General features: G+C 45.0%; 1 protein-coding gene and 1 long non-coding RNA gene across 6 annotated transcripts; one reads left to right on the top strand and one right to left on the bottom strand.

The window, feature by feature from the left end:
- Positions 1-525: 525 nt before the first annotated feature.
- Positions 526-26,145, bottom strand: LOC133234252 (uncharacterized). Of its 5 annotated transcripts, none has more exons than XR_009732081.1 (5): positions 25,889-26,145; positions 14,076-22,747; positions 5,306-5,479; positions 3,976-4,737; positions 526-1,029 (listed from the first exon to the last, which is right to left on the bottom strand). It is a non-coding gene; the product is annotated as an uncharacterized LOC133234252 (long non-coding RNA). The 5 variants fall into 5 exon arrangements; XR_009732082.1 differs by lacking the exon at positions 526-1,029 and having other exon boundaries at positions 2,160-4,737; positions 14,076-14,192; positions 17,400-22,747; XR_009732079.1 differs by lacking the exon at positions 526-1,029 and having other exon boundaries at positions 2,160-4,737; positions 14,076-23,555.
- On the top strand, positions 14,856-24,498 carry BCL2A1 (BCL2 related protein A1). The gene is made up of 2 exons (XM_061394562.1): positions 14,856-15,275; positions 24,218-24,498. The coding sequence occupies exons 1-2, from the start codon at positions 14,856-14,858 to the stop codon at positions 24,323-24,325; spliced, it is 528 nt and encodes a 175-aa protein (XP_061250546.1). The 3' UTR covers positions 24,326-24,498.
- Positions 26,146-26,603: the final 458 nt, after the last annotated feature.

The following is a 26,603-nucleotide window of genomic DNA, read 5'->3' as shown; positions in this document are numbered from 1 at the left end:
AATGACAACCCACTCCAGTATTCTTGCCTGGGAAATAGCAGGGACAGAAGAGCCCAGTGGGCTACAGTCCAAGGGGTTGCAAAGAGTTGGACATGACTTAGTGACTAGAACAGCAATCCTGAAAACCCTTTTTTCCCCCGAGGGAAGAGGTTCAGGCATCTCCCTGGGAGCCCTTTCCTGGGCTGGGGAGAGCAGCACGTGCCCTTGGGTTTGCCAGTCCAGCCAGGTTTGCAATGGGGAGTGACCTCAAGTCCTCTCAGGCTGAGGGAAGAGCTGAGCAGCTCACCCCAAACTGCAACCAGTTCACCAGTGAGCAGCTCCCCTGGGAGACTTCCTTAAATCCTCTAACTTGGCTGACCCTGGATTTGAGTTTTCCCCTGTTCGTGACTTTTTTCTTTAGAAATGTGATAGTTCATCTCTTGAGAAATGGGAAGTGGGAATTGAAGATTCTGGAAAGTCCCCAGGCTTTTCTAACGCTGGAGCAGCATAGCAGCTGAAGTTGTCTGTCTCAGGGATGGAGATGCGGATGCCAAGGGTGACAGAGAGAGGGGCTTTCCTTTGGAAGGTACCTGTTATTAGGGTGGTTACTTCTCGAGGGTGCCAGAAAATAAAGGTCATAGAGACACTCAAATTCAATGGAACTTTTATTAAAAAAAAAAAAACAGACAAAAAAACATTTTTTAGCATAGAATTTTTAAAACTTTGTATTTATTTTTGTGCTGGGTCTTCATTGCTGCATGCGAGCTTTGTCTGGTTTGAGTGAGAGGGGCCACTCTCTGGTGGTGATACACAGGCTTCTTGTCTTGGTGACTTTTCTTGTTGCAGAGCACGGGCACTAGGCGCACAGGCTTCCGTAGTTGCAGCACATGAGCTCAGTAGTTTCAGCTCCCAGACTCTAGAGGACAGGCTCAATATTTGTGGTGCATGGGTTTAGTTCCTCCAAGGCATGGGGGATCTGCCTGGATCAGGGACTGAACCCATGTCTCCTGCACTGGTAGGCAGATTCTTCACTGAGCCACACGAGAAACCCTAGCATAGAAAAATGGTGTTAATAACATACATAAGGTAAAGAGAATAGAGAACTCCCAAGTGCTCCTTAACCAGCTTCACATATTTCCAGCCTTTTGCCTAGCTTGTTTCATCTCTCTCCCGACTTCTCCCTGCCCCCACCTTTTTGTTAGAGTAGCCACTACTTGACTTATTTTAGGAGGCTAATAAGGCCTTATAAGGATTTAAGATAAGGATTGAAGAATTTGTGGAGGTAGAAGGAAATCTGAAAACGTTCTGGTCCAACATTCTTACGTTGTTGTTTAGTTGTTCAGTTGTGTCCTACTCTTTGCGACCCCATGGACTATAGCCCACTAGCCTCCTCTGTCCATGGGGATTCTCCAGGCAAGAATACTGGAGTAGGTTGCCATTCCTTCTCCAGGGGATCTTCCTGACCCAGGGATCGAATCCATGTCTCCTGCCTTAGCAGGTGGTTCTTTACCACTGAGCCACCAGGGAAGCCTTCTTAGGTTTCAGGTGCAAAAACTGAGGCCCAATAAGGAAAATGGGCCAAGAAACCAGGCCTGGGCACTCCCAGTGCATGGATTCTTCTGGTTCCAGGCAATGAAAGGTCACTGAGCCCTGCAGCAAAATCTACTGTGAAGGAGGGAAAATGTTAGGAGCACTCAAATCCCAGAGTCCTGAGAGCACAAAGAAGCAGCTCACACTGACATGGAGCTGCTGGTTATGGAATGTGGTTACAGAGTTTGATCCCCACAACATCTATAACGGTAGGTGTTATCATTCTAGGGGCTTCCCAGGTGGCACTAGTGGTAAAGAATCCACCTGCCAATGCAGGAGACTCAGGAGACTTGGGTTTGACTCCTGAGTCAAGAAGATCCCTTGCAGAAGGGAATGGCTACCCACTCCAGTATTCTTGCCTAGAGAATCCCATGGTCAGAGGGGTTCACGGGGTCACAGTTAATGGGGTTATAAAGAGTCGGACATGACTGAGCACACAGTGTGTATATATGTCAGTGCTAATCTCCCAATTCATCCTGCCCTCCCCTTCCTCCCCTGTGTCCACTAAGCCATAGAAGCTTCTGGAAGGTAAAGGGGTTTAAGTGAGTGGCAGAGCCAGGACTAGCACCCAGATCTGAGAACATCTTATCCGGCCCCAGGGCCATTCTCTCATCTGGGCTGTGTCCCTGCTGGAAGGTGGGGGTGGGGCTTTACTGCTGAATCCCTGCTCTCTGAACTCTAAGAGCCTTGGGCCTCCAAGGACTAATTATAGCCTTTCCTTGAAGAAGAAAACCCACAGAGTCAGTGGCTTTGTCAGGGGAGGGAATCTGTTCTCCTTTGAGAGATCTGCTCATGGCTGATGCCACAGTGACTTCTGACTAAGGCCAGGGTGCAGGGGGTTCCCCCTCAAGCAAGAGAGCATCTTCCTGCTTCCTGGTGCAGCGGAGCAAAAGAACATCCCAGAAACCTTTGGGTATGAAGGAACACAGCCTTTTTCTGGAGTGAGTCTTCTCCCTCACTGCCCACTGGGAGGTATCCTTAAAGGCAGGGGAGGGGCTAAGGCCCTGTGCTCCCAATGCAGGGGGCCTGGATTCCATCCCTGGTCAGGGCAATCCAGATCCCGCATGCCACAACTAAAGACTGACCGCATGCTGCTGCAATAAGGATAGACGATCCCGCATGCAGCAATCAAGACCCGGTGCAACCAAAAAAATAATAATAATAATGGAGGTCATGAGACCACCGTTCCACACTGGAAAGGGAGAAACACTGGACCTAACACTCACAAATGCATCTAGCTCATGGCAGCCACTGTTCACCTCCCTCGATGATGAACTGTGTTTCTTAGGACACTTTAATCTGGACCATTTTTTCAGGAAACTTCTTAACAGAGGCAAAGCCTACTCTTCTGCTGGCACTGTGTTGGGGAAATACATTTGTTTGAAGCCCTTCCATGAAACAACTCTAACTTTGACAAGAAAAAGAATTTATTGGGCTTCCCTGGTGGTCCAATGGTAAAGAATCCACCTTGCAACACAGAGGACACCAGGTTAATCCCTGGTCCAGGAACATCCCACATGCCTTGGGGCTAAGCCTGTGAGCCACAATTACTGAGCCCATGTACCTCAACCACTAAGGCTGCATGTTCTAAAGCCTGTGCTCCGCAACAAGAGAAGCCACCGCATTGAGAAGCCCACATACCCCACCCAACTAGAGAGCAGCCCCCTCTCGCTGCTACTAGGGAAAGCCTGCATGTAGCAACAAAGACCCAGAGCAGCCAACAATAATTTTTTTTTTTAAAGAATTTATAGGAAGCACCCTGAGATGTCTCAGATACCTGAACAGGGACGGAACAACTGGAACAGAGGATTGGAAGGCCACGGGGACCCTCTCACCATCTGTCAGCCCCCCTCCTTTCTGCACATGGACTTCATTCATTTTTACCAACTTCCTTCCCAAAGCAGGAAGTATGGCCACATCCAAGCCTTCTCTGGGAAGTCCTTACTTTCTCCTTCAGGCTGAACTTCACGTCTCAGAGTCTCAAGGCACTTATTCTGCATTTGAATTTTTCAGTGGTTTTATGTGAGATCCCTTTACACCTGTGTTAATGAAACAAACTCCTTGCATACCCATCCCCAGCTCCAGGGCAGGGCCAGTGCATGGTGGGCGCTTTGTAAAATTTGTTGAGCAATTAGCCTAGTGAGTGGCTATGGGCTGTTTGTCCTTTGCTCTTTGGGGTAATCTGAGTTCTGGCCTTTCCAACAGAGACTTGCCCTTAAGGGGCCCAGTTTCACTTGCTCTCACCAAGCACACTTCCTGCATTTGCTTTGTGTCTTATGGCCATTCCATTTAGGGAGTGGAAAGTCCGAGGCCCTCTACCCAGATCACTTGAAGGCCCTATTCAAATAGGCTTCTGTCTTGTACTTCCCCTGAAATGACATTTGGGGAAAGAAAAGATAATTTTACTTTTGCTTTGCCAAGTAAAACTTCACAGACATAGTAATACAGCTTCAGCCCCTCGTGGCTCAGATGGTAAAGATTCTGCCTGCCATGCAGGAGACCTGGGTTCTATCTCTGGATCAGGAAGATCCCCTGGAGAAGGGAATGGCAATCATTCCAGTATTCTTGCCTGGAGAATCTCATGGACAGAGGAGCCTGGTGGGCTAGAGTCCATGTTGTCGCAGAGTTGGCACAACTGATCAACTGATTTTTCTAAAAAAAGAAAGTCCAAGTCCTTCTGCCTACATCACTTGAAGGTCTTATTCAAATAGGCTTTTCTCTTATACTTCTCCCAAGGTGACATTTGAGGAAAGAAAAGATAATTTTACTTTCAGTTTGCCAAGTAAAACTTCACAGACATAGTAACAAAGCTTCAGCCCCAGGATCACTCTGATTGTGAAGCGGGCAATTGGTCGAATATTTGGTGTTACTGGCAATGATGATAGTAGAATCCAGTCCATGTGTGTCTTGCATGTCAAAGATAAATAGCTCTCTTCCTTGGGGAGCCACCAGCCAAGGGCACCAGCCAGCAGCACGGCTTCAGTATAAGATGTACCAGGAGATGTGCACGGGCACAGGGTCCCATGGGAACACATGCTGAGATTTCTCCTGGCTCAGGTGAGTGGGAAAGGCTTATTTTCACTGGATGTGGAAGATGGAGGAGGTTTGAAGACACGTGCATGAAAGAAAAAAGCCACTGCCATTGGAGACAGCTGGAAGAACAAGTTCCTAGAGACAAGAGAACACATCACAGAGTCAGGTCAGGGGGCAGAATTGGGGTGAGAGGAGGTCAAATCAGAGCACCAAGACCCTTCCAGGATTTGGGCTCCTCTTCATAGTCAACACGAAGCCCTTCATTTGGTGAGCAGAATGAGCAATGGGTGTTCCAGTGAGATTCAGAGAGGGTAAGGGAAAATGGGTCTGGGCCCGCACCTGTGCACACAGGTGTGCACAAGGGATGTATCACAAATCAACACATCAGGACATGTTGCACTCAGACATTCTACCTTATGTGTGACCATCTATAATTTTAACCTCTGCTGGGACTTTCCTGGTGGTCCAGTAGTTAAGATTCTGCACTTTCACTGCACAGGACATGTGGACTGTTTGATCCCTGGTTGTTGTTCAGTTGCTGAGTCCTGTCCAATTCTTTGTGACCCCATTGAATGCAGCACATCAAGCTCCCCTTTCCTTCAACTATCCCAGAGTTTGCTCAAACTCACCTCCATTGAGTTGATGATGCCATCCAACCATCTCATCCTCTGTTGTTCCCTTCTCCTCCCACCCTCAATCTTACCCAGCATCAGGGTCTTTTTTCAATGAGTCGACTCTTTGCATCAAGTGGCCAAAGTATAGGGGCTTCAGCTTCAGCATCAGTCCTTCCAATGAATATTCAGTGTGGAGGAACTAAGATCCCACATGCCATGCTGCTGCTGCTGCTGCTGCTAAGTCGCTTCAGTCGTGTCTGACTCTGTGCGACCCCATAGATGGCAGCCCACCAAAATAGACCAAAAAAAAAAAAAATCAACCTCTCTTTGGCTTTTCCCTCTCCTCTTTTCACCTCTATCTCCTTTGTAGCCTCTACAATGTTAGTCAAAAACCCACCCCCACAAGCCGCATTTATGACACCTGCTGTCTTCCCTCTCTGCCTCTCAGCTTCCTTGGTTCACAATGGTTGTTCTCTTCAGGGCCCACTTTCAGCCTTGTCTCCAAATTCAACAGGGGAACTGGGGGAAGTCCCACCTGCTTATTTTGCTCATAGCATTTCCTGGATATTGATCTCCCGGCTAGGAACCAAGCTTCCGCTGGGAGCCCTGTCATACTGAGCAACTCGTTTTTCCTGACACAGAGTGTGGACAAGCTTCCATTGTGCTTTCTGATGATCAAGGCTTGGCCCCACCAGACCCAGGGAGATGATGCAGGGGTGGGGGGCACGCAAGTGACTTCTATTCCCCCCTCCCTTTTGTGTTACGACAGCATTCCCACTGAAGACCATTGTTCTCTGCTTGGTGTGAAAAAAGGAAGAGGCGTGGAAAAAGGAAGTTGTCATGATAAGCTCAGAGGACCTGAAGAGTGAGCCAGGCTGGGAGTTTCCCCGGGCCACCTCCTTTGAAGCAGCTGAAAGCGCAGCAAGTTTCCTCCCAACGTCTGCATTTGGAGAAAAGAGAGTGTGACCTCAGCAGCCCCTCCCTGAAGTCACGCACATGGGCCCCCCGTCCCGGAGTTTGGGTTCCTCTGGCCACTCGTCAGCCAGGGTGGCTTCAGGGTTCTCCCCTCAGATTCCCCATCAAAACTCCACCACTGTCAGTCATTGCTCTCTCCTCCTGGGTCATAGCAGGAGGTAGGCTCATGACCTAATAAGATCTCTGAGGTCAGGAGGGAGATGAAATGAAATGTTCAGGCAGTTGTGCTTCAGGCCACTTAGAACACCTCTGTCTTCGGAGGGTCTACTTTTCAGAGGATTCTCAGACCTCTAGTAACTTGATGGTTATAGAGGTGAGCAAGGTGACTTTGAAGGACCTCCTGGATCACTCAAAGATTTGAACTGCCTCCCTGCTTTCCCAGTCCAAAGGATGGCAGGAGGGTATTGTTGTTGTTCAGTCACTAAGTCGTGTAGGAGAGTGACATTGGTTAAATTGTACGTGATTGTGCCTATAAGTGACCTTGCATGTGAGTTGCATGCTGTGGCAATTTTAAAACATGGCTACCAATTCTTGACACTCTTCTTATCAATAAAAATATCTATGTTTCCTTTCCTTGAATTTGAGCAGTCATGTAATAACTTGTACAACTAGACTAGTATAGAAATGATACTGTGTGAGTTCTTTTCGGGTTTTTTTTTTTTTTTTGGCTGTACAGCATGTAGGATCTTAGTTTTCTGACCAGGGATTTGAACCTGTGCCTCTTGCAGTGGAAGCAAGGATTTTTTTTTTTTTTTTTAATGATACAGATTTATTATCTCATTGTTTCCGTGGGTCATGTCTGGGCACTGACTAGTCGGGTCCTCAGTTCAGGATTTGATCAGGTGGAAATCAAGGTGTCAGTCGGTGGGGCTACCAATGGACCCATCTGAGGCTTGGGTGTCCTCTGCCAAACTCCCTGGTTGTTACCAGCATTCAGCTTCTTACGGCTGTAGACAGAGTCCTCAACTCCTGGAGGCCACCCACTGTTCCCTGCCCTGCGGTCCTCTCCATAACAGTTTGTTTGAGACCAACCCTAGGGAACTCCCTGACGGTGTAATGGTTAGGATTCCACACTTTTTTCACTGCCATGGGCCTGAGTTCAGTCTCTGGTTGGGGAACTAAGATCCTGTGAGCTGAGAAGTATGGCCAAGATATAAAAAACCAATCCAGGAGTGTTTCTGATCCTTCGATCTCTTCTTCAGACTCTTTTAAAGGGCTCACCTGATTGAGTCAGACCCACTCAGGATGATTTCTCTTGATTAACTTAAGTCAACTGACACAAGAAGCTCACCTCTGTGATGATAGAGATGGATGGGATGGGGGGCAGGTGGGAGGGAGATCCAAGAGGGAGGGAATATATGTACATGTAAAGCTGATTCACTTCACTGTACAGCAGAAACTAAGGCAACATTGTAAAGCAATTACATGCCAATTAAAAAAACCTAAAAAATAAATAAAGTTAACTGGTTAGGGGCTTTATTATATCTGCAGAATCTCTCTGCCTTTGTCCTTTGTGTACCCTGATCCAAGAGAGTCACAGTCCATCATGCTCACAGGTGTAGACCATTTTCAAGGGCAAAGGAGGCCATTAAACAGAGCAAGTGTATAATGGGGACAAAAATCATGGGGACCACCTGAGAATTTTGCCTACCATACACGGTGTGCTGTCTTTTGCACAGCTGTTGAGTTGCCAACATTTTGATGTTGGGCATTTCATAAAAACTTCAGTTTCTGGCTTCTTTGGGAAAACTGGCAGATCTGCCTACCTGAGGTCCAGGTAGGGCGAGTTTGGCTGGGTTAGGGCCACTGCAGTCTCCACCCAGCTCACATCACTTCTCTCATCCATTTTTTTTTTTTTTTTAGTTTTATTTATTTTCTTGGCTGTATCTTACATCATGCAGGATCTTAGTTCCCCGTGTGTGCATGTTAAGTCGCTTCAGTTGTATCTGACTCTATGCGACCCCATGGATTGTAGTCCACCTGGTTCTTATGTCCATGGGATTCTCCAGGCAAGAATATTGAAGCAGGTTGCCATTTCCTTCTCCAGGAGATCTTCCTGACCCAGGGATTGAACCTGCATCTCTTATGTCTCCTGTGTTGGCAGCCGGGTTCTTTACCACTAGCGCCACCTGGGAAGCCCCCTTAGTTCCCCAACCAGGAATCAAACCTGTGCCCCCTGCAGTGGAAGCATGGAGTCTTAACCACTGAACTGCCGAGGAAGTCCCTCCCTCACCCTTTGGGTTGAGAGCACTTACAGGCCAAAGCAGCTGGGTTTGAAACCCAGCTATGTGCATTCTTGAGCAGTTGCCTCCTGTGCTGGAGAGTCATTGAGGCGATTAGCTCAAATAAGCTGCCTCACTCCTCATCCTCCCCAGGTGCTGAAGACGCGGCTGACCCTGCGGCAGACCGGCCAGTACAAGGGGCTGCCGGACTGCGCCAGGCAGATCCTGGAGCAGGAGGGCACCCGCGCCCTTTACCGTGGGTACCTCCCCAACATGCTTGGCATCATCCCGTATGCCTGCACCGACCTGGCTGTCTATGAGGTGGGGGTCTCACAGAGGGGTTGGCAGGGGCGGTGTGAACCCAGGCCCGTGGAGAGCTTCCTCCTGGCCTTCTTCTCTCCTAGATGCTCAAGTGTCTCTGGCTGAAATCAGGCAGGGACATGAAGGACCCTAGTGGCTTGGTCAGTCTGTCGTCTGTGACACTGTCCACCACCCTGGGAAGAAATGGAGGGGAAGATCCAGTGTCTCCTGGCCCCAAAGGGCCTTCCAGGCTCGGGACCAAGGGCAGACTTGTCAAGAGAAGCAGACTGGTTGCCTGGGTCAGAAGATTCCTGGTGCCTCCTCCCCAGTGGAGTCTGGACTCCAGTTTGGTTTGCTGCGACTTGTCCTTGGGCCTCTTAGTCTTGAACAGGAATTGGAAGCCTGGAAGATGCCTGGGTCCAGAAGATAAACTGAGGGCCTAGATCAGAGCTTAAAGCTCAGATCCAGGGACCTTATGTGAAGCTGGTGTAGTGTGTTGAGTTAAGAGTCTAGGATCCCTTGGTCCTGGGAGGAAATCTAGACCCTTGAGTTGGTAGGAGAGCTGGTTCCATTTCTGGAAGAGAAGTAAGGACTCTAGATCCCCAGCCGGCCTCTGGGGACTCTAACCCAGACGTCAGGCTTGAATTCCTGCAGCCGGTGGCCAATGCCCACGTCGGCTGCCATTCAATCTGGTTCCGGCTAATCCCCTCCAAAGCAAGGATTCTTAACCACTGGACCACCAGAGAAGTTCTGATACTCTGTGAATTCTAACCTGGGTTATAAAAAGCTATTCAACTCCTATGTTGGTCACTGGAATGCTTGCTCTTGGCACCTTTAGCCACCACATGAGAAGTATGACCAATCTGAGATTGCCATGCTGGACAGACCACACGGAAAAATTCTGTGACTACGTGAAGAGAGATGCCCAGCCAACCCCAGCTGTTCCAGCTGCCACTGTTTGAAACACTCCAGCTAAACCCCAGACAACATGGAGGAGAGACCAGTCATCCATCTGAGCCCTGCCCAAGGTTCATTTCATGAGCAAAATGCATGATTATTGTTTGAAGCCACTGAATTTGGGGAACTCCCTAGAAAGCAATAGATAACATATGTATACAGATGTGGCAATTTATATAAACACCACAGATAGACACGGAGGTGTAGTTCCTGTGTGTGTGTGTGTGTGTGTGTGTTTAGTTGCTCAGTCGTGTCTGACTCTTTGTGACCCTATGGACTGTAGCCCACCAGGCTCCTCTGTCCATGGGATTTTCCAGGTAAGAATACTGGTGTGGTTGCCATTCCCTCCTCCAGGGGATCTTTCCGAGCCAGGGATGCAACTACTTCTCCTGCATTGCAGGCAGATACTTCACTGTCTGGGACACCAGGGAAGCCCTGGAGCCTGGTGAATGCAAACCCAGGTCACAGTGGCATTAACAAAGGATACGTCCTTCTGTATCTATACCTGCTTCATGATCAGCTACTTGTCTCTGTCCCACATGGCCCTCCATCCCAACACACCTGAGAAATGGGACATTTCCTGCCCTATCAGTAAATAAGAATTTCACAGTCATCAGCAGGTGCCACCTTCCAGAGTCAGGGAGCCTGAAGGAGCTTAAGAAGGAAAGAACACCTGCTATCTAGCAGCCATGCCCTCCGGTAAGCCCTGAGGAAACTCAGGATGAGAGAACACAGGACACTGGTCCCAGATACCTGGGGTGCATATCAAAGGAATGATTTCAGTGAGCCCAGACTCTTGCATCTTCCTATACAAAGAAAAGCACTATCTTGAGATGTCTGGTTTTCCTTTAACAAACAACAATCTTTTGACCTTCCCTTTGTTGCAAAACTTCTATAAACTGGCTCCCACCTCACCTCCTTGGAGCAGTTCTCTCAGGGTTACTTAAGATGCTACTTCCTAGCCTGAAGTCCTAATAATTCCCACCGAATAAAACAACTCAACTTTTAGGTTGTGATTGTTTTTTAAACCTACACACCCCATTCCAGTCTTTTCATACTTTATATACAAATAATTCTTTCTGGAAAAGACTTTGTCTTTCCTCTACCTATCCTGGAAAAGTGATTATTTGGAAATACTGCAAAATAAACTAAAGCAGACTACAATATTTAAGACTTTTTACAACAATTTCTTTTCAATTCCAGATAAGGAACCCAGAGCCCTAAATGTAGTTGGCTCCAGGTGTGACATTGGTCATGTTTTATTTATTCAACAGAGATCTGTCCCTGGCTTCCCTAGGTCCAGGCTTGAACACTGGCAAGACAGGGCAAAAAAGGTAGACCCTGACCTTATGAGACTGAATTGCAACTCTTTAAAGTCAGACTTTTTTTTTAAGTCTTTATTGAACTTGTTATAACACTGTTTCTATTTTATGTCTTGGGTTTTTGGCCAAGAGGCTTGTGGAATCTTAACTCCCAGACCAGGGTTCGAACCTGCACTCCCTTCATTGAAAGGCAAAATCTTAACCACTGGACCACCAGGGAAGTCCCCTGTACAGTAACTCCTAAACCACCTGCTCATACTATTTTTCCAGAAATGCTCATCACCACAGGAATGTAATTGGGCAGGGGTGGGGGGTGGCAGGTTATAATAAATTTTCCCATCATTGCCATGGTTCTTATGGTGCTCAAGGATGATTTGAGGAGAAAAAGCTGGCTGTACTTGGCTTCCTGCTCCTGTGGGCCAAGAGGCATTGTCCCAGGTGGTGGGAGGAGGGGAGGAAGAACCTCCCCAGGGGAAATCCCAGAGAAGTGACTTGACCACAGGTCTGTGTGCTCCTTTGTTCTATAACTCTAGGCGGAAAATGCCAAGAGAGGGTTAGATGTGCGAGAGATTTAGTGGGGGGAATGCCTGTGAGGGAGAACCGGGAGGGAGCTGTCAGACCACAGTGTGGGCTGGCCTGGGCTGAAGAAGAACCAGGAGGAAGGAGGACCCAGGAGGAAGAGTCTCAATTGGAGCAAAGTCTCAGCCATTCTTCACAAAGCTGATGAGGAGTCATCGAGCCACCTTTCAAAGGAGGCTGACCTACAGGGACGGCTCTTCCTACTTGTGCCTTGACCAGTCATTGACAGGGACAGCCTGCAGGCAGCACAACCTCTGTGCAAAGTCATGGGGGCGATAGATTAAGGACCAGCCGTGGGGCCCTTGGTCAGTTACAGCAATTACGCCACTGTGGCACAAGGTTTACAGTGCATTGTTGTTTTCTTTCTTCTTTTTATTTTTTAATTTTAGTAATTAATTTATTTTTAAACTTTTGGCCACACCCTGTGGCATATAGGGTCTTAGTTCCCCGACCAGGGATCTGACCTGCACCCTCTGCATTCGGAGGCTGAGCCTTAACCACTGGACCACCAAGGAAGCCCCAGGGGTGCATTTTCACGGCCACCACAAGTCCCTCTCAGCCAGCACCCTAAGCAGCAGCTCTCCCATCCTCCTTAACCCTTTGGAGATAATTCAGAAATACAAGGTATGTGGGATTTTTTTTTTTTTTTTCCTGTTTGCCACTCTTCAGAAACACTGAGGCGAAGAATTAAAGTTACTCCAAATGTGGATAGAACAACAACAACAAAAATAGTGAATCCCATCTCTCTAGGGACCCTGCACTGTTTACTCTTTTTCCCACTCTCTACTCCTGCCTATTAGCAACCCTGGCTTCTCGGTCGACAGAAAGATGCTGCCAGCAGACAGGGATACAGTGCCCTGACTGCCTTCATTGCCATATAGTCTGTTCCCCAGGGCTCTTCTTAGCCAACACTTTCACCGTTTCCACCAACTGTTTCCCAGAACTGGTGCCAAAGCTAAATGAATGACAGATTTGCAATTCACTTGAACCTAAGCGTTTAGGAAGTTATGCTCTTATTGGGAAGCCGAATTTCTCATTAGTCTGTAAAGATTGATGGAGAATTAGGGCTGATGAAGCCCCCACATTGTGCCAGCTGTGGTCACAGGTGCTACACGGGTCATCAGTTGCATACCTCACCCCTGGGAGTTCATTGCGCATGGCTGCATTTTACAAACCCTGGGCACATACTGAGTAAGGGAACAGAGATTTGGGTGGGAATGAGGCTTGGGTCCTCTGACGCCAAGTTTAGTGTTCCTTCTGGCGCCTAAATTCTATCTGCACGTTGGACAATTTGGCTGACTTAAATAAGAGGAAATAGAGGTATTGGCTTATAGCAGGATTTTGTCTTTTTGTTTGTTTGTTTTAATTATTTCTTTATTTGGGTGTGCTGGGTCTTAGTTGTGGCATGTGGGATCTAGTTCCCTGTGTGTGTGCTCTGTCGCTCAGCCGTGTCCGACTCTTTGCGACCCCATGGACTGTAGTCCACCAGGCTCCTCTGTTCATGGCATTTTCCAGGCAAGAATACTGGAGTGGGTAGCCATTCCCTTCTCTCCAGGGCATCTTCCCAACCCAGGGATCGAACCCACATCTCCTGTGCATTGGCAGGTGGACTCCTTACCCACTGAGGCATCAACCCAGGCCCCCTACATTGGGAGCCCAGAGTCTTAGCTACTGGACCACCAGGGAAGTCCTAAACCCCTTTAGTTTTGTCTAGAAGTGTCTTGTGTTGCAGTCTTTAGAATTGTATGTGTTTAACACCTAACCCATTGCTTAATGCTCTTGGGAAACGTATTTTTCATTCTTGATTGTACTTCTAAAAAATGTGTGTTCATCTGTTATGCAACAAATATTTGCCTAAAAAACCAAAGTTCTAGGGTAAATGGGATGTGAGGAATGAAGCAGATATGTTTTTCTTCCCTCCCATGTCATCCTATCTGAGCACCAAAGTGTCAAGCGCCGTGTTGCCTCAGCAGTGCTTGAGAGGCCCTGTTTACTGGCCGTTTGCTAAGCTGTATTCCAAATTTTCATTAATTCAGCTTAGCCACTGGGCTATATTGAACTTTTTTCCTTTGGAGGTTAAATTCACATAATGTAAAAATGATCCATTTTATTTTCTTCCCTTTATTTTTTATATTTATTTATTTCACTGTGCTGGGTTTTAGTTGTGGCATGTAAGATCTAGTTCCCTAACCAGGGATCAAACCTGGGCCCTCTGCATTGGGAGCTCGGAGTCTTACCCACTGGACCACCAGAGAAGTCCCCACATGACCCATTTTAAAGTGTACAATTCAGTGACGTTTAGCATCTTCACAATGTTTCGCAGCCAGCCACCACCTCGATGTAGTTCCAAACCATTTTCATCACAAGACAGAAACCTGTACCTACTCAGCAGTTACTCCCTTCTCCCCTCAGCCCCCAGCAATCACCATTTGCTTTCTTTCTCTGTGGATTTACTTATTCTGGCTCTTTCACATAATGGGATGATACAGTAGGAGAGCTCTTACCTTTGGCTTCTTCCACTGGGTGTCCTGTTTTGGAGGTTTGTCCATGCGGTAAAGTGTATGGGGACTTCATTTCTTTCTGTGGCTTAAGAACGTTCCACAATTCATTTATCCCTTCGTCTGTGGATGAACATTTGGTTTGTCTCCACCTTTTGGCTATTGTAAATGATGCTGCTGTAGACATTCGTGTGTCAGGAGTTGTGTGAGTCCCTATTTTCATTTCTTTTGGGCATATACTTATAACTGGAATTTCTGGGTCATATGGAAATTCTATATTTAACTTTTTTTCTTTGTTTTTGGCCACACTACTCGGCATGTAGAATCTTAGTTCCTCCACCAGGGATAAAACCTGTGCCCCCTGTGTTGGAAGTGGAAATTAAACACTGGCCCCCAGAAAAGTCTCTATATTTAAGTTTTTGAGGAACTGCCAAATATTTCACAGTAAAAGTTCGTGAAAACTGTTTTACAATCCTACCAGCAATGCAGGAGGGTTCTGATTCCTCCACTTCTTTGAAACTACATTAATCACTTACAGGGTGAGGAAGTGGCCTGTCTTTGAGATATTTTCCTCTTTCACATTTTATACTTTCTCTTTCACTTGCAGCCCACGCCTGAAAGCGACCAGGAGGAAGGATAGCTTTAGATGATGCAAACAGAAATTCCACCGGCCTCCAGATACTATCATGTGTCATGTTTCACCAGGCTCCACAAGCTTGAGCTTCAGACTGTCTCGGTCACTTGCAGGTGAGCAGGCTCAAGACTCTGCTCCCCAGCCAGGAGAAGATGACTGACACTGAGTTTGGCTACGTTCACGGGCTGGCTGAGGACTATCTGAAATATGTGTTGCAGATACAGCAACCTGGATCCAAGCCAAGCAAAACATCCAGGGTGTTACAAGATGTGGCTTCCTCTGTCCAGGACGAAGTGGAAAGGACTCTGAAGCAGTGCTTGGATAAGTTTGATGTGGTGTCCGTAGACACTGCCAGAACAATATTCAACCAAGTGATGGAAAAGGAATTTGAAGATGGCATTGTTAACTGGGGCAGGATTGTAACCATATTCGCCTTTGAAGGTATTCTTACCAAGAAACTTCTGGGCAAGTGTATTGCCTCAGACATGGACATGTGCAAGGACATTTCTTACTTTGTGGCGGAGTTCATCACCGAAAATACAGGAGAGTGGATAAAGCAAAATGGAGGCTGGGTATGTGTGATGGAAGTATTTTTCTTTGTTCTTTACTTTAAAATAGGAATTGAAATAGCAAGTCTCTTTGGTAATTTAAAAAAGAAATTTACCTAAAGGATTATATTTTCTTTGAGTAATTTGTTTTAAATTTTTTTTTTAATTTTAAAATAAAGAGGAATTTCCCTGGTTGTCTAGTGGCTAACACTCTGCACTTCTAACTCAGGGGGCCTGGATTTGAATCCCTGGTCAGGGAACTAGATCCCACATGGTGCGACTAAGACCCAGCACAGCCAAATAAATTAAAATAATAAAAAAAGACATTTCTAGCCGATTTCCAGTGAATCTTAAAACTTTATAGCTGAGAAACACTTGAGGTTTCAGTTTTTATACCTACAGTGTAAATTGAAGAAGTGAGTTTGGGGGATTAATAAAGCACCTCCCTAATGCTTCTTCAGAGTCTAGTCCACAGGACTGAGCTCTTGCCAGGGTTGTCATGACAATGTAGGATTAGTACAGAATGAGTTGATATTAGAATCTGTTATATTTAGGTATTTATTATGTTGCAAAAGACAGGTGTAAATTTTTACGAGTTTGTTGCTTCCTGCCCCCTCTCCCTGCCCCGCCCAGTTTTCTAATATACCAAATTCTGGCCATGAAAGCTTGGCGATTAAAAAAACATAATGTACTATATCACCAGCTAGAATCTATTCAAGATTTTCCAAATAAAAATTCACTTTATTATCAATGCCTCAAAAACTGAGACCATGCAGGGGTCCTAGATCACAACTCAAATTGTAGCATATCATGCACGCTTAGTCGTGTCTAACTCTTTGCAGCCCCATGGACTATACAGCTTGCCAGGCTCCCCTGTCCATGGGATTCTCCAGGCAAGAATACTGGAATAGGTTGTCATGCTCTCCTCCAGGGGGCTCTTCCTGACCCAGGGATGGAACCCAGGTGTTTTGCATTGCAGGCAGGTTCTTTACTGTCTGAGCCACCAGGGAAACCCCACACAACTCATTGATAAGGGGCCTGTCCCGGCTGAATGTACATACTTTTCTTGATATTCCAATAAACTCAATGCTCACTTTTCTTACAGCACTGATTTCCCATAGATCCTCTCTTCAACCCACAATCCCTGGCCTCCCCTCTTCTCAAAGCTGTCCACTGTTATCAATTATTAAAGCATCCCTATTAATTAAAAAAAAATGCTTGTTGGATATATCTATAGAAAATATACATAGCACTTCTTTGTAAAAATATTATAAGTTGTTAAATAATATTTAACAATACTAATACTAATATTTGAAGTGAAAGTTGCTCAGTTGTGTCCAACTCTTTGCGGCCCCATTGACTATACAGTCCATGGAATTCTCCAGGCCAAAATACTGGAATGGGTAGCCTTTCAGAAATTGTTTGTGTAAATAGTTCTTGACATGGGCTTGATCTGTGGGTCAGGAAGATCACCTGGAGGGGAGCATGGCAAACCCACTCCACTATTCTTGCCTGGAAAATGCCATGGACAGAGAAGCCTGGCGGGTTATAGTCCATGGGGTCCAAAAGAGTCAGACATGACTGAGCTCAGCACAAGGACTTCCCCGGAGATCCAGTGGTTAAGATTCCTGCAGGGGGATGGGTTCCAGTCCCTGGTTGGGGAACTAAGATCCCGTCCTTCTCCAGGAGATCTTCCCGACCCAGGGATTGAACCCGGGTCTCCCACATTGTTGGCAGACGCTTTATCGTCTGAGCCACCAGGGAAGTCCTAACATGGCCACACATACACACAAAAGAGTACTACATATATGCTGTTGTATGTGAATGCTGTTGAATGATCATTTCTAGCTGATGGATAGTTATTTGAGTTATTCCAGAGCTCTCATGAACGATACTTCATTGGATATCTTTAGTCATGTCTTCCCTGTGCTTTTCTAGGGTGAATACTGGGATATAGAATGGCTAAGTCATGGTGTCAACACATTTTCAAACTTAGTAGATGCTTGTCCTCCTGAATGATTCTAACCTAGTTACCCTCCTATCACAGCTTGATGGAATACACCACATTTCCTTTCATCCCGGCTGACTAATATTACGTTATGGTGGTCTGTCGTATTTTCCCTACTCTGTTGGCTTAAAAATACATACCTAATTATCTTTTTGTTGTTGTCCACACCCTGTGGCATATGGAATCCTAGTCCCATGCCCCCTGCAATAGAAGCGCAGAGTCTTAACCACTGGACTGCCAGGGAAGTCTTCTGTCTTGCTGTTTTAATTCTTTTTAAAATCAGTTTCCTTGATTACTAGTGTCTTTTCACATTGAGCATCTTTTCATATGTTTATTGACTATTTGTAATTCTTATTCAGGGAACTGCCTATTTCTCTCCTGTGTCCATTTTCCCATTTTTTGTCTTTTTCTCACTGATTTGTGGGAATTCTTGGAATATTCTGAACACAAATTATTTTATATATATGCTTTATATATGCTAAGTCACTTCAGTCGTGTCTGACTCTTTGCTACTGTATGGACTGTAGCCCACCAGTTTCCTCCGTCCATGGGATTTGCCAGGCAAGAATACTGGAGTGGGTTGTCATTTTCTTCTTCAGGGAAATCTTCCCCAGGGATTGAATGTCTCTTACATCTCCTGCATTGACAGGCAGATTCTTTACCACTAATACCACCTGGGAAGCCCCTTGTATATGGTGGATATCTTCTAATATGTTGATTGCTTTTTAAAACTATAGATGTCTTTGGTGCTCATAAATGTTTTAAAAGTTGATGAAATCATACGTATTAATCTTTTACTTGATGTCTTTTGCACTTTGTTTGAGATCTTTCTGCATAATGAAAGGGCTTCCTTCAATCACTCTCCTTTCTCTATCACCTTTTTTTCTTGGAACTCAGCCTGACTTGGGGCTGGACAAAGCATGCAAGATATTTGGTCATGTTTTCTTCTGGGTGCTGTGGGGAGCTATACTGAAGGATGGGTGGGAATTGCAGCTATTACGCTATGTAGATTTCAAATGAATGCAGGAAGGTTTCTAGCACAGAGGTCTATGTGTAGAGAAATCCTAGTTGGCAAACTTCATATGAGTGGCTCAATGGTAAAGATTCTGCCTGCCATTGCAGGAGATGCAGGTTTGATCTCTGGGTCAGGAAGATCCCTTGAAGGAGGAAATGGCAACCCACTCTAGTATTCTTGCCTGGAAAATTCCATGCACAGAGGAGCCTATCTGGCTACAGTCCATGGGGTTGCAAAGAGTCAGACACTAGAGTACTAGGAATACTAGAGTGGGTTGCCATTTCCTCCTCCAGGGGATCTTCCCCACCCAGGGATCGAACACGAGTCTCACATGTCTCCTTAGTGACTCAACAACAGTAACAAAAACAACATATGAGCTTGTACTGTATTTGTAACACACACAAAATTAAGAAATATTCCTGAAAAATTTTAACTTATTCACAGTAAATGTTGTAAGTTCCTGGAATTGATAACTAGTGGATGGTATGGAATTGTCTCTGAGAAATTCTAGAAGGCTACTAATCTTTCGGGGGTGGTACAGGAGGTGGTAACCAAAACTATCCCAAAGAAAAAGAAATGCAAGAAGGCAAAGTGGTTGTCTAAGGAGGCCTTACAAATAGCTGAGAAAAGAAGAGAAGCAGACAGCAAAGGAGAAAGGGAAAGATATATCCAACTGAATGCAGAGTTCTAGAGAATAGCAAGGAAAGAAAGAAAGCCTTCTTAAGTAGTAAACTCAATACAAGTTTAGGGCTATTATTATTAGTAGCATCATAGTATCACCTAAGTTTCCTGAATATCTGCTCAGTCACTCAGTCGTGTCCGATTCTTTGCACCCCATGGACTGTAGGGCATGGGATTCTCCAGGTAAGAATACTAGAGTGGGTTGCCATTTCCTCCTCCAGGGGACCTTCCCCACCCAGGGATCGAACACGAGTCTCACATGTCTCCTGCACTGGCAGGTGGGTTCTTTACCACCGGCACCACCTGGGGAAGCCCAACTTCCCTGAATAGATAGGTGTAATCTCCAGAAATTATATCACCAGCTATATAGTTAGATATTAGCCACCATCTAAAACAGATGCCCTAAAGGGAGTGGGGGGGAACCAGTGAGATTTATTCTTTTTTCATTTTTATCATCTTGAGCTGCTTTTCTTTCCTTCTTCCTTCCCTCCTTTCCCCCTCCCTTGTTTCTCCCTTCCTTTCTTTCTTTCTTTTCTTTGCTGCTTCTCATGTCACTTTTTATTCCTCTTCCACATTTACCATTACTTCCTCCTGTCTCTGCCAGCGTGACATACTAGAAATGAAAAGGCTCTCGTAGATCTGACAGGAGAGCCAGTGCTATTATTATTAGTTTTTTCTTAGCAGTCTTTGGCATTCATGAGGAAAGCCTGGTTCTTAAAAACCAGTAGAATGTGTCTGAGAAGACACTCATCTCACCTCCTGGGACTGCCTTTCCTTTGCAGCCAGGTGGCTTTCCTGCTTTTGCCCACTTCAGTAAAACACTCTCCTGCCCCTGTACTGGTCGAGTGGAAAGGATACTCTACCTCCAGCTTCACATGAGAGGAATCACCTCTACCTAATGCACACTGAATACATCATGCTTGGCCCAGGGCCTGTGGTATAGAACATAGCCAGCAAATATTTGTTAATGGGGTGATGGAATGAACTGGCATTGAAAGTGAGATCTAAATTCCGGTTTTCCCACTCACTAGAAGTGTGATCTTGGGTGAGTTACTGAAGTCACTTGAGACCCAAATTCCTAATATAATATAAAATAATATTTTCCATAATATATGGGCTTCCCTGGTGGCTCAAACAGTGAAGAATTCCCCTGCAATGCAGGGGACACGGGTTCAATCCCAGGGTGGGGAAGATCCCCTGGAGAAGGGAATGGCTGCCCACTCCAGTATGTTTGCCTGGAGAATCCCATGGACAGAGGAACCTGGGTGTCTACAGTCATGGGTTCACAAAGAATCAGACACAACTGAGGGACTAACATTTTCACTTCACCTCACATAATGTATAATAAAGACAATAATATATACCATTAAAAATTGAAAGAACTTTTCTGTAAGAGTGTTTTGTAAACTGTCAGATTTAATACAACTGTGAAGGTTACATGGAAAATTCCAAAAAGTTTAAATATGCAAATTCTTAAAACTACTCTAATACCAAAAGAAAGCCCCCTTTGAAAGTAGGAATGTACAATCAGAACTGGTGCTTTCCATGTAACCAGCATGTTGAAGTCTGAGTCATAAGTGTTATGCAAAGTAGGTTTTATTTTCTTATGATCATCTTGCTCTCAATAATGGTCTGGTGAATTTGAGGGCAAATCAAAGGACCTACACAGGCGTTTAGATGATTAACCAAGTGTTCAGCCTGGCAAAGGCATTTCCAAAATGAGGTAATACAAGCTCAAAATTTTTTATATATCCTTTGATATATAAAATAGATTTGGGGGCCAGATTCTTCTTGTATATCTTTTTGAATTTTAACTTGAGATTTAAAAATCATTTAATGAAGAATAAGGTTAAATGTAGTTCAGGTCTCCCTGAGGGCTCCTTCAGGGAGTATCTGTGGAATATCCTTTCCACTTGACCAGCTCAGCTCTCTCCCCTTGGGAGTCCTCTATGACTCTTTCCGTGCATACCCTGCATTTGACGCATCAGCAAATTCTGATTCTGCACACCCAGCACACTGGAGCAACTGTCTTCTCTCACTTAACTGTGTCAATAGGCTCCTCCCAGCTTCCCTGCTTCCAAGCTTGCCATGCGATGCTCTGTTCCCCACATAGCAGAGTGATCAGAGCCGTCAGAGGAATTTTTACAATAACTCGCCTTACGTATTCCATGTTAACACTTCCAATGTTTATAGACTATCCCATCATTTTTATGCATCATAATTTACTTAAGCAATTTCCAACAGCTAGACATTTGGGTTGTTTTCTGTTTTTCCTTCTTAGAGATAATGCTTCAATACTAAACATGGAGATGGTTTTCCACCCCCACAGCATAAAAGAAGACTGCCTTTCACTGCCCCTCCCTCTCCATTCTGCCTTTTGACTTTAGTTCCTCATTGCTTCTCTCTCTGACACTAGAAAAGAACTTGGTATCCAGGGCCCAACGGATGGTTACTTTGAGACTAAAGTCTGCCATCTTCTCAGTCAGCTGGGTTTCCAAATAAAGTCTTATTCCTTGCCTCAAAAAAAAAAAAAAAAAAAAAAAAGGAGGCTGCCTCATGATCACCTTCTCACAATAGAATGATTGGTTCATCTATAATAGAATGATTGGTTCATCTATAATCACACTACTCATACATTTTGGAATACACATTGCCTTCAAAAGTTTTGCTACCAATGGGACAAGCTCACAACTTGATCAGCATTAGGTGGAACCATTAAACATAATCTTGAGGGTTTAATAGACTTCTATTAACAAGGTCAAGTTAATAAGTCTAAAAAACAGTAAGATTCCATTACAATGTGAATTTAAGAGCTGATAATGTGGAGTTTTTTCCCCATATACTTGCTCATGATTGATATTTATCTTCTCAACAGCCTTTGCCTTTTAAATTATTGAGGGCTTGATGATTTCCTCTTATGTTTGAATGAACTCTTTCATGGCAAATGTGTAATAAATAGTATCCTGGTCTGTTGTTCTTATTTTAGTTTCTTATAGCTTAAAAAAAAAAGAATCTTCATATAGCTGAATTGTCAGTTTTTTTCCTTTGTTGTTGCTTTAGAACTTTAATAAATATAAGAGGGTGACATATTAACCATTAACTGCCTGATCATAATGGTGATCATTGTGGTAATAATAAAAATCATTGTAGAGTTGCCCCCACAGTACGGGGTTTATAGAAATTCTAGGAAGAGGAACACTGAAGTGGATCCCACACCTGGGACGGGTGGGAAATGCCCGAGTGTGTAAAGGCAGGAGAAAGAGGAAGAAAAGCAGGAGCAGCCTGTCCCCTCTGTGAGCATGTGACAGCAAGCGTCTCCAGGCATGACGTCACACTTCACACGGAGGCGGAAGTTGGCTTTCTTATGCAATCTTTTCAATGGAAAACTCTTCTGAATGGTGTTAGTCTTCGCTGCCGGTGATGCTCCAAAAGACAGTTCCGTAGCATTACTGAGTTCTCAAAGAAATATGTTTGGTTTACACTTTCGTGTTAGTCACACTAGACTATGAACTACGAACTACTTGAAGACGTTTGTAACCCCAGAAATGGAACTTTACTAGATGAACATCTAAAAAAATTGTTTTAAACAATTTTCTAATCTCCTTGGGAGTGGTTTGAAAATTTATGGATTGAAAAGAGCAGTGCTTTCATTTCAGTACAGGTCCAGGTACTAAGAAATCAGGTAACCTTACTTACATAACATTTTTTTCTGGATCTCTGTTTCCTCATTTGTCAAAATAAGAGAGGACATTAGGCTGGATAAGCTCAGCGGTGCTTTTCAGTGAGGGTGCTCTATAATAAATCAAAAGTTAATTAAATACAGTGTCCAGTTTATGTGTACATGCATTCTCAGTTGCTCAGTTGTGTCCAACTCTTTGCAACCCCATGGACTTCTCTATTCATGGAATTTTCTGGGCAAGAATACCAGATTGAGTTGCCATTTTCTACTCCAGGGGGTCCAGTTTACATGCTTCTTAAAAAAAAAAAAAAGTCTGATTAAAAAAGGAATGAATGTAATCTGACTTTACTGTTGCATCCTCATGACTCTCAGCACAAAGGAGTTTACAAATAAAGGCTTATTTCAGGGGCTTCCGTGGCTTAATGGTAAAGAATCCGCCTGCCAATGCAGGAGACATGGGTTCGATCCTTATCCATGAAGATCCCACATGCCTTGGAGCAACTAAGCCCATGTGCCACAACTATTGAGCCTGTGCTCTAGAGCTGGAGAGCCACGACTACTGAGCCCACATATTACAACTACTGAAGTCTAAGCACCTACAGCTCTTGCTCTGCAGCAAGAGAAGCCACTGCAACGAGAAGCCTGAGCACTGAAACTAGAGAGTTACCCCTCATTTGCCACAACTAGAGAAAGCCTGCATGCAGCAACAAAGACACAGCACAGCCAAAAACAAATCAATAAATAAAATTATTTAATAAATGCATATTTTAGTCCCAAACATTCAGAAGAAAAAGAAGGGTGGGGGGCAGCGGGGGAAAGATAGACTCTCTACCCTCCAGCGCTATGCCATCCAATACAGTAGCCACTTGTCACCGGTGACTGTTGAACAGTTTCAGTGTGGCTGGTCTGAATTGAGATATGCTGTAAGTTCAAACACATTGGATAGTAAAGACATAGTACCAATAAAGTAAAATATCTTATTTCCATCGTGCTTGCATATTGAAATCACAATTTATTTGTTTGCTTATCTATGTATTTATTTATTTTTGGCCATGCACAGCAAGGCATGTGGGATCCTAGTTTTCCACCAGCGATCAAACCCACACCCCCCACATTGGAAGCACAAAGTCTTAGTCACTGAACCACCAGGGAAGTCCCAAAATCATAATATTTTTAGATAAATTGATTATATTTTTAAAATTAATTTTGCCTCTTTTTACTTTTAAATATGTGGCTACTGGGAATTTCCTGGTGGTCCAGTTGTTAGGACTCTATGGTTGCAATTCCAGGGGAGAAGATTCAATCCCTGCTTGGGGAAATAAGAAAGATCCAGCAAAAAAAAAACCAAAAACCTGTGGCTAAAAAGATTACGTATATAGCTTGCACTATATTTCTGTTGGACAGTACTGCTCTAGGGTGGTCTGGAATTGAAGATAGAGAATGGTAATGAGGCTGAATAGAATAAAACCAGTGAAAATATAGAGAAGACTACCTACATTAATTAAATGAAAGTTTATTTGCTTTTCATTCCAACAAATTTAGTCTCCACTGATTTTTAAAATGTTAACTTTGTTCTCTTGTAGGAAAATGGGTTTGTAAAGAAGTTTGAAACCAAATCTGGCTGGCTGACTTTTCTGGAAGTTACAGGAAAGATCTGTGAAACATTATGTCGCCTGAAGCAATACTATTGACTGAAAAGGACACTCCACATTGTGAAATTTGTCCAATTTTTTAAACTCATACAAGAAGTACTGTCAACACTTACTTCTACTTCTACACAGAGAACTTTGATGATGTAACTTGACATTCTGAAGTTATGGGAATTTTCTCCCCATTTTAGTGAATAAACTGTACATATATGTGATGTGTACTGTCTGGGAGTCTAAAAACAAAATGATAAAGCTCAATAAAGGGAACAGGGGCTGAATTAAGAGAAGGATGACCCGGAAGGTGACGTCTTTGGCAGATTTTCTTAAGGGTGTGTCCACTACCCCCAAATCATTCCCAGTGTCAGTAGTCTAGATTGATGGACTTCCCAGGTGCTGTGCTTACTCAGTCGTATCTGACTGCAACCCCATGGATTGTAGCCCGCCAGACTCCTCTGTCCATGGGAATTCTCCAGGCAAAAATACTGGAGTGGGTTGCCATGCCCTCCTCCAGGGGATCTTCCCGACCCAGGGGTCGAATTACAGCCAGATTCTTTACCATCTGAGCCAGCAGGGAAGCCCCTTCCCAGGCGGCTCAGTCAGTAAAGAATCCGCTGCCAAGAAGGAGATGCAGGAAGCCCGGGTTCGATCCCTGGGTCAGGGAGATTCCCTGGAGGAGGAAATGGCAATCCACTCCAGTATTCTTGCCTGGAAAATTCCATAGGCCGAGGAACCTGGCAGGCTATAGTCCTTGGGGTCACAAAGAGTCAGACATAACTTACCGACTAAACCACTACACCACAGTCTAGACTGATAGTGGGTGAGGTCTGCTGCCCACATGCCTCTGGGATTCAAGTTTTCTGAAGACCCCAGGGCCCCTGAATGGTTACGTGTGGTTTTCCACTGATGCCCTCTCAGCTCACTTCAGAGGTGTCCTTTAAAGCTTATGAATATGGCAGCGAGATATGGAGGATGCCTTGGGAGAATCTGAACAAGGATAGTCAGGTAAATGACTCAACGTTGAGCCACTGTTAAACTCTCCATTTAAGAAATTTCACAAAATAGGGACTCCCTTGTGGTCCAGTAGAAGGTCCATTGGAAGGTCTGCCTTCCAATATGGGGGACATGGGTTCAATCTTTGGTTGGTGAACTAAGATCCCACATGCCACAGGGAAACTAAGCCCACAATCTACAGCTACTGAGCCTGTGCACTGCTACAACCTAACCCTAAGATCGGATGCAGCCAAAAACAAATACAAAAAAATTTTCACAAAGTGGAAAATGATGTCATTTATTAGCCCCTGTGTTCTGATTTTTACATCAGCACATCAGATTGCAATATGGGAGCACTGTACCTTGTTCAGGGGAGCCTGGTGGGCTGCCGCCTATGGGGTCGCACAGAGTCAGACACGACTGAAGCGACTTAGCAGCAGCAGCAGCAGTACCTTGTTCTAGACTTTGTCCTTCTTCCTCTCCTCCCACAATACAATCTCTACCCACCCTGGGGCTGTTTTACCCTTCCTCTGAAGTTGTCCAGGGATCCAGTAAAGAAACCAGAGCCTCCTTTCCCCATTGCCCTTCAGGGGATTTTAGTTAATTCATGTTTACCTCTCATGGTGATTCTTTTCCTTTTTTTCGGTTCTGCCATGCAGCATGTGGGATCCTAGCTCCCTGTTGTTGTTCAGTTGCTGTCGAGTCTGTCTCTGCAATCCCATGGACTGAAGCATGCCAGGCTTCCCTGTCCTTCACTTTTTAGCTCTCTGACCAGGGATCCAATCTGTGCCCGCGGAAGAAGAGTTGGATACAATTTAGCGACTTAATAGCAACAACTGCATTGGAAACTTGGAGTGTTAAGCACTCAGTCAGTCAGTTCAGTCGCTCAGTCATGTCCGACTCTTTGCGACCCCGTGAATCGCAGCGCGCCAGGCCTCCCTGTCCATCACCAACTCCCAGAGTCCACTCAGACTCAGGTCCATCGAGTCAGTGATGCCATCCAGCCATCTCATCCTCTGTCGTCCCCTTCTCCTCCTGCCCCCAATCCCTCCCAGCATCAGAGTCTTTTCCAATGAGTCAACTCTTCGCATGAGGTGGCCAAAGTACTGGAGTTTCAGCTTTAGCATCATTCCTTCCAAAGAAATCCCAGGGCTGATCTCCTTCAGAATGGACTGGTTGGATCTCCTTGCAGTCCAAGGGACTCTCAAGAGTCTTCTCCAACATCACAGTTCAAAAGCATCAATTCTTTGGCGCTCAGCTTTCTTCACAGTCCAATTCTCACATTCATACATGACCACAGGAAAAACCATAGCCTTGACTAGACGAACCT

The sequence above is a fragment of the Bos javanicus genome, chromosome 21 (assembly GCF_032452875.1).
Source record: "Bos javanicus breed banteng chromosome 21, ARS-OSU_banteng_1.0, whole genome shotgun sequence".
In the NCBI taxonomy this organism is placed as follows: Eukaryota; Metazoa; Chordata; class Mammalia; order Artiodactyla; family Bovidae; genus Bos; species Bos javanicus.
Note: the sequence above shows the minus strand (reverse complement) of the source record. Positions and strands in the feature narration are given on the sequence as shown.